This window comes from Lepisma saccharinum, chromosome 2 (genome assembly GCF_977018435.1).
Source record: "Lepisma saccharinum chromosome 2, izLepSacc3.1, whole genome shotgun sequence".
NCBI lineage: Eukaryota > Metazoa > Arthropoda > Insecta > Zygentoma > Lepismatidae > Lepisma > Lepisma saccharinum.
The window spans coordinates 174,994,443-175,002,576 of record NC_139230.1 but is presented as its reverse complement, the minus strand read 5'-3'; the positions used below and the strand labels follow the sequence as shown (position 1 = coordinate 175,002,576).

General features: G+C 41.6%; 1 protein-coding gene across 1 annotated transcript; it reads left to right on the top strand.

Moving 5' to 3' along the window:
* The first annotated feature begins 514 nt into the window (after positions 1 to 514).
* Positions 515 to 1,084, top strand: LOC145983763 (uncharacterized). Its single transcript, XM_083116812.1, has one exon. The coding sequence runs from the start codon at positions 515 to 517 to the stop codon at positions 1,082 to 1,084; it is 570 nt and encodes a 189-aa protein (XP_082972938.1).
* Positions 1,085 to 8,134: the final 7,050 nt, after the last annotated feature.

The following is an 8,134-nucleotide window of genomic DNA, read 5'->3' as shown; positions in this document are numbered from 1 at the left end:
TATGTATGTATATTAGCATGTAACAATATGTTTGTTATAAGCACATTCTTACTTTCCAAAGAAGCGCATGTGGGATGGCAAAACAGATCCGGATCCGAAAATTCCGGATCCGGATCCAAAAGTACCGGATCCGGATCCGAAAGTTCTGGATCCGGATCCGAAAGTACCGGATCCGGATCTGAAAATTCCGGATCCGCGGATCCGGATCCGAAAAATTTTAGGATCCGGAACCAACCGGATCCGGATCTGGCCATCCCTAATCTGCACAGCTCACGCACACAAAAACGAGCTGTTGGAGTGATGGTTCTCTACAAGGTTTGAAAGCACCAATCTCTAAAGGCCAAAGATTGATAATCGTGCATGCAGGTTCTCAAGCAGGTTTCGTGCCAAATGCCTTGTTAGTTTTCAAATCCCACCAAAAAACTGGAGACTATCACGACGAGATGAACTACAAAAGCTATGATGGTTGACAGAGAAATTAATTCCTACTTTGCCGGCCAGTTCTGTAGTCGTAATGGATAATGCTTCGTACCATAATGTGCAATGTGAGCTTGCACCTACGTCATCCTCTCGTACGGCAGTTATGCAGGACTGGTTGACAGAGAAGGGAATTCCGTATTCTGATGAGATGTTGAAACCTGAGTTGTACGCCTTGGTTAAGACCCACAAACCCTCATACAAGACATATCAAATTGACAGACTGCTAGCCAGCTATGGCCACACTGTCCTCCGCCTCCTTCCGTATCATCCGAACTTAAACCCGGTGGAAATGATTTGGGCTGAAATTAAAAATTATGTAGCTCAAAAGAATGTCACTTTCAACCTCGATGATGCAAGAACGTTGCTCATGGAAAAGATAGTGTCAATTGGAGCAGAGGATTGGGCAGCTCGCAGTAGCCATGTAAACAGCATTGAAAACAAGTACATTGAGAGTGATCACATATTTGATGAAGCATCCGAACGGATTGTCATCAACCTGGGAGCCGACAGCGACACTGATAGCGATAATGATAGCACCATGGATTATGATGGCAGTGAAGATGAAATGAGTTGGATTCATCCACTTCAAGAAGATGCAGACTAGGAACACATTATGTAAGTATTATTATTAAAATTATTTCTATTATTCATAATTGTAATAAAGTACAAAATTCGCTGCGCCTCTTACAGTTTTCAATTTGTGTGTTAACATTCAGTCGGTCGAGACCCCTAGTTCGGCTGTCGCCTTGCAAAATCCGTCTACGCGTCAACCTTCGTTCGGACGAAGGGCGGAGCTACCGAGTTGACCCGAATGTTGGCGAAAGTCCGCGCAAATTTTTGTGGCAAGCTTTTCTTGTGACTACTCTAACAATATGTTATAAACACATTCTTACTTTCCAAAGAGGCGCTCATGTGAGATGTCCAAACGGATCCGGATCCGAAAAATTTTAGGATCCCGAACCAACCGGATCCGGATCTGGCCATCCCTAGTTCGGACTAACACTCTAGAATCTAGAGTGGGGGGTGTAGCACGAACGGTTTTCCAGTTTACTATGAAAATGAATAGGAATGCCGAATGTCTTCTTATCGTTCGTGTCTACGGTCTATATGGATGCTCTCAGCCGAGTTTCGTGATGTTCGGACAAACACTCTAGATTCTAGAGTGAGGGGTGTAGCACGAACGCTTTTCCAGTTTATTATGAAAATGAATAGGAATGCCGAATTTCTTCTTATCGTTCGTGTCTATGGTCTATATGGATGCTCTCAGCCGAGTTTCGTGATGTTCGGATAAAAACTCTAGATTCTAGAGTGGGGGTGTAGCACGAACGCTTTTCCAGTTGTAAATTAAGATGAATAGAACTGTCGAACATATCTTGTCGTTATTTTGTTGTTGCGTGATTTAATGTGCTATTCTCTTTCAGATGAGCAATTTCAAGGTAATCTAGTGAAGACTTCACATTCTTGAACATTTCTACATTGTGAAAACATGGAATAATTCCCTTGCATCTTGATGTATTAGATGGTGGTCATGTATAATTGCTCATTAAGACGTCATCAATTTCGCCGGTTTTGCATACATGACGTCATTACTGTGTTCACTTCCGGTTTATGTGTTGTAGCACGAACGCCTACCTTCTTAGAATTCGATTTCCCTCTTCCAGGGACTGGCGTTTGCAGTTTATGCTAGATTTTACCATTATGCCAAAGGCAGGGTGCTAAGTGCAAAGAAAGATCAAACTGTGCTTGGGGTAGTACCATTTTGCTGGAGTTGGCAACGCTGATTGAGGAAAAACTTGCTGGTTCCTCAACATTCGCCGATCTTTGCAATCTCCTACCGCCTGCCTTCACTGCCCCTTCCACCCCTCATTTATCTGTCTGTAGGATTACCGCCGAGATTCCTCAGCGAGCGACAGCAAGCCTGTAACCATTCTCTTTGAGCGGCTGATGGAGCGAGCGAGAGCAGTCAACTCTTGACAGTAGGTAAACTAGGCAATCGTACGTACATTGCGCTCATAATTTTATGACACTCATTAAACTCCTAAAAGGTAGAGAACTCGAAATAAGTACAAATGAACTGTAGGAAGTTCCTCACTTCCTATATGGAGGAATCGTCCCTAATACTAGACGCTCGTGTTCCCTTGCAGTACGGTTCCCACATTTCCGCCAGGTGTCTGCTCGAACGTCACCCACCGCGCTCTGAAGCGCATGTGCACAGTACGGAAGTAGAAGGCAGACGTCAACCAAACATCACAAAGATTTATTTACAACTCACATTTCAAATGTGGCATGCGATATCTTAGTTCACATTTGTTTTACATACAGTGTTATTTGATTTGGTGTTTTAAGTCCGCTTTATGCACAGTAAGGCCATGGACGTCCGCAGGATTTTTTTCCAAGGAGGGGCAAAGAAGGTATTTTTTCCAGGGGGGACAAACAAGGCACATTTTCCCCAATTCGCGATTAAAATTATCCGATATGATATCTGGTGGGATTTTCAGGAACTACTCCACGTAGGACACCTCGCTGCACTTCGCCGTGTTGAAGCCGTTGAAAGCATGGGGAACATGTGAAAAAGTAGCGTATTGGAAGTGCGGGGAATATGACCACCGTAAGACAAAATTTAAAATATTTCAGCGATGTATTGAAATACAGAAAAAATACATATTGCAAAATTTAGAACAGTCTTTCCGCAATACATAGTAGTACACATGAGCGGAATTCTCTTCATGCAAATGACAAACAATAAAAAAAAAACGACTACAAAACCCATTTTACCCCGAACAGTGGGGGTAATATGAGCACACCGTTGGGGAATATGAGTTTGAAAGTAAATATTACAAAATATACACTAAAGGCAAGTCACGATATAACACTGAATGATTCTTCAATACGGTACATATCATAAAATTAACTTGCATGTCTCAAATAGCCCTTTACCCATGACAAGCAGGACAGATAAAATGTACTTCTTCCTCCTCTATGCCAACGCAATTATTATGATACCACACGGAACAGTGTTCACAACGTATCCACTCTTCACCTTGATTGTCTTCATGATACCAACCCTTGCATATAGGGCACTCGCTATCTTCGCCGCTAGATGCAACTGTAGATGGAACAGTACTCGAACTTTCCATGGATCGTGCAGACACATGAGTGAGACGCTTCTTTTTGACTGCAGAAATAGTTTCTGATGAGGTAAGCTCCCTTGCTTCTCTTGGTTGCCTTCTCCGGGTCACAGGTGGCTTGCAAAGAACAGGAATTGGTGACAATGTGCGCACAAGTTTCCGAGGTGAATATATTGCGCGTGCAAGCGTGTTTGCACACTTTGATCTTACTGCATGTGAAGATGAAGGAGAAGCAGCGTCATTGAGCGATCCACGAACTGTAGACTCACACCTCTGAGATCCTGAGCAGGATGGACTGTTGACAGACTGTTCCACGACCACTTGAGAGCTTCCGCTTTGAATTGGTTGGGCCGGTGTAGTTCTATCCTCTTGGTTGAACGAGGCTGTGTCGTCTTGCTATAAGGATCTTTCATCATGTGCTGTGTTTTCAAGAAACTCATAATTTGGAATAGCAGTACGGTTGAGTGGATAAATACTCTTGAAGCCACTGACAGCAAGTGCTGCGTTGGAAAATTCGTTCCACACATCAGAAAGGATATTGCAGAAATCCAGTTTTGTAATGGAACGACCTCCATGTCGTCGTACAAAGTGAGACATGCACCTGTAATACGTTTCTTTTAAAGGTTTGAAGAACGTACGATCTGTTGGCTGCATGAAGTGAGTAGTATGTGGAGGCAAGCACAGCAGAGTTAAACAGTTGTCCTTTGCAAAGGTAGCATTTCCAAATTTGTACAGTGAGAATCATGTCCATCGACAATCAAGGTACCAGGTTTGCTCACAAATACGAAAAAAAATCCACAAAATGGCGTATAAATGTAAAGAAAATCTCACTATTGACATATCCAGAATCAGACATGTACACGCGTGAACCTGGGGGAAGACTGTCTACAAATTCTACTCTCTGCCTTTTACCCCGAAAAATAACCGACGGGGGTAGGTAGTTCCCTGCAGCGGTGAAACATCCAATGACAGTAACAGTTTCTCCCTTTTCCTTAGGTGATATACCTCGTACAGTCTTCGTTCCTCGTGATACTATCACCATCCTTGATCTGGAATTAATCTGGAATCCAGTTTCATCAGCATTTGCAACTCTGTTGGGTTTGTCATGCAACTGCAATGCAGTTAGCTTGGCTTCGAATATGTCATAGAATTTTTGAACACACTCCCTATTTAAACCAGTCGCACGATTGAGGGGTAAAGTTTCTTCTTTCCGAATTGAAAGATCCGGGTGCCTGCGTAAGAATCCCCACAGCCAGTCCCAGCCAGCAATCCTCCACGTCTTGTTAAATTTATGTTCCACATTGAGCTTCTCCATACATTGGAATGCTAGCTGGCGCACTTGATGTCTGGTGAGTGTAAATCCACATTCTGAGAGTTCCTTCAAGTGCTGTGCCAAAGCAGACTCTGCTTCCTCTCCTAGTTCCGGTTTCCTCCCCATCGACGGTTTAGAAAGAATATTCAACGTACCTGCTGCAAGGTATCTTCTGAGAGTTTCCCGTGGCACAGAGTACCTACGTGCAGCTTCCTTTACACTGCAGTCTCCATTCCGGACAGCCGCTATCGCTCTCTCCATGTGCTCTGCTTGCCAGGTTTGCCTATTGGACGTCCGTCTGTACGTTCGTGGCATCTGGAATGCAAGAATGAAACAATGACTAACATACAAACCAAGGGACACGATACGTGGATGAATGTAACACAACTCTTAGCAAGGGCAAGAGAATTTCTATCCTAGGAGGTCACTAGGCTGAAGAATCAGCAAAGGAGGACTATAATTATCTATGGTACGTACGTTTGATACCAAACTGCTCACCGCGAGCGAGATATCATTTCTATACACTTCCGTTAGCAGTCCACAGTACAATGATTGTAGATGTTTTAAGTTTTCAATTCAAACTATTCACACAGAATCTATACTATAAGCAGCAACTTATCATAGGATGCAGTTTTTCTTTACAGCGTAATGAGATTTCTGAGGTTTGGAAATATATTCCATGTCTCTGAATTATTTGTTTATGAAATACCCATCTTCCCCTTATAAGAATTCCTATGCCCATTTTACCCCGACTTGCTGTGCTCATACGTATTTCCACAACTTGCAACATTTTACGTAAGTTTGTACTACTGCATTCACAACGCGGGACACCGCGTGATGCCATTTGCATTGCATGCTCCTTTGTTGTAGTTTCCTTGTTGCTATGTCAGTTTCCCGCTATTTTACGTTATGCTCTGCTCAGATCTTAACTCCAATTACTCTAAAATAACATCACGTGCATTTTTTACTATAATTTGGAACAGCACTTACCTTTCAACAGGCACACAATCTTTCTTGTCTTCAGCTGCGACGTGACAACCAACACAGACGACAACTTGGTCTCCACTGATATTGCCAACCTGCAGTAGATTTGTTTTCACCACACACAGCTGGTGCTGTGACGTAAAAACCTTACGTGTACCCATATTCCCCACGTGCCCATTTTCCCCCCACTTCCCCTATACTGTTCAGTTTTTTCTGTTCAGGACAAGTAAAAAGCTTACATGTGTTTTCCACCCCGTGGAATCAACAAAATGAAATGTTTAGATAAATCAGAGAAAACAACTGATTGACAAAATTGGCATAACTGAAATGCGGCAAGGAAATTACGAAGAATGTACGAGTCTGTTCACTCTATTTTCCGAAATAATCTTTCGGATAGATGATTTTATTGCCATGAAAGTAAGTTTTAAATTCTTCATTATGAATATAACATTTTTTTTCGGAAACAATGTATTATGTATGTAATTTGGAACAGGTGCAAGTCGATTAAATGCAAAGATGAAAATAGTTTGAGAATTAATTAATGTCCGTAATCATAAAGGTAAGTCAGGAAAACATAATTTACATGCTAATGTTGCTGTTTCATTCAGTATGTTAATTCTCAGTAAAGACTGAAAATAGCCTCAATGAAATTGTTGTTATTGTTATTATTATTATAATTATCCGGTGTTGTTATTAAACCAGCCTGCCTCTTTGGGGAAAAAACTGTAACAACATGTTTTCATTTATTTTCTCTCAAGCTTTGCAATACAGGTGAATTGCTTTATTTTCAAATCATTCTGAGAGACCCAGTTAGCAGTTACAACCGAGGTGCAGTGCAGATGAAACAGCACTGCTTTGAAAAAAACAGTGAGTATACATTAGTTTCGTGTGCGTTTTCCGTGTTATTTTTATTATCATAATTAAATGCTTCGCTCTCAGCACAGCTTCACCTTCGTTATAGTTCCTGGAATTCACATCGCATTCGCAATATTTAAATATAACGCGTAATTTAAACGTTTCTTCCATACCAGCAATGACAACACGCTGCTATTGTATGTAAACAAAGATCTATCCTACGTAGAGCGGTCATATTGGAAGCGACACTAGCGCTCAGGTGGTAATTTTAATCGCGAATAGTAGTGCTGTTCCCTCAAAAAACATTGCTTAAATTTGTCATGTTCGTGAAATAATTAACACATATTATTGTGGCTGACTTTCATTTTTCACGGGGTGCCACGACCCCTTCTTGCCCCCTTCCGGACGCGCATGAGTAAGGCTAATCGGGACTGGACCTACACTTTAAAGTGGGGCCCGAAACACTATGTGCCTCCATCAGTATCGAACCCGGGACCCTTGATTACAAGGCGACGACGCTACCACTGCGCCATCGGGGAGGCCACATACAGCGTTATCGATAAAATGTCCAAGTAGCACTGAATTTCACATCGTCGATTCAGTACAAGTTGCCTCTGCAAAGTGAAATTTGCAATATGGCTGCCACAGGCGCGTGCCCAGGATTTTCGTAAAGGGGAGGTTATGAATCCAACACATTTTCCAGTTCACAGGTCAAATTTCTTGTAATAAATTTGATAATTAATATACTTGGGTTTTACCCCAATGAACGCAATCACTGTATTTGCTACGGATGCTTCATGTTTTTATTTTTTAAGCCACACTTGTGATATGAAGAAAAGCATCATATAAAGGCACCTGCTTGAATATTTTCAATTATTAATATTTTATATTTAATTGCTCAAATATAATGTTTAAACAAAAAATATGTATACTCAACATTGTAACAACACTAAAGAGATTAAGACTACTTGATGTCTTAAAGGCAGTAATAAATAAGGTACCACAGTTCAACAATTTCAATTCTGAAATTTAGGCATCGAGGTTTCTGTACGAGTTCTGACAATATGTCGTCACAAGTAACTTATATATCCCGATGAATGTTCAGAGCAGCTAACCCATTTAAAATCTTTCTTTGCAAATGGTATTTCGAAGATGGGTCTTCAACCGCCTCAAAGTTGAGAACGATTTCTCATTTTATGTTGTTGTTACCGGGATTGTACATAATATGCGCAAACGTGTGTTTACCCAGGGAAATATTACTTCACTGCACATATCAATTGCTTCAAGAGCATTTACTGGACGTGTTTGCATTGCTGCAAGATGACGATACCACAGTTTCATTTCAGTGGGAGCGTCGTCGCCTTGTAATCAAGGT

What these genes read in the sequence shown, in the direction of transcription:
- LOC145983763 (XM_083116812.1), top strand. Translation starts at nt 515, where the DNA reads ATGGATAATGCTTCGTACCATAATGTGCAATGTGAGCTTGCACCTACG.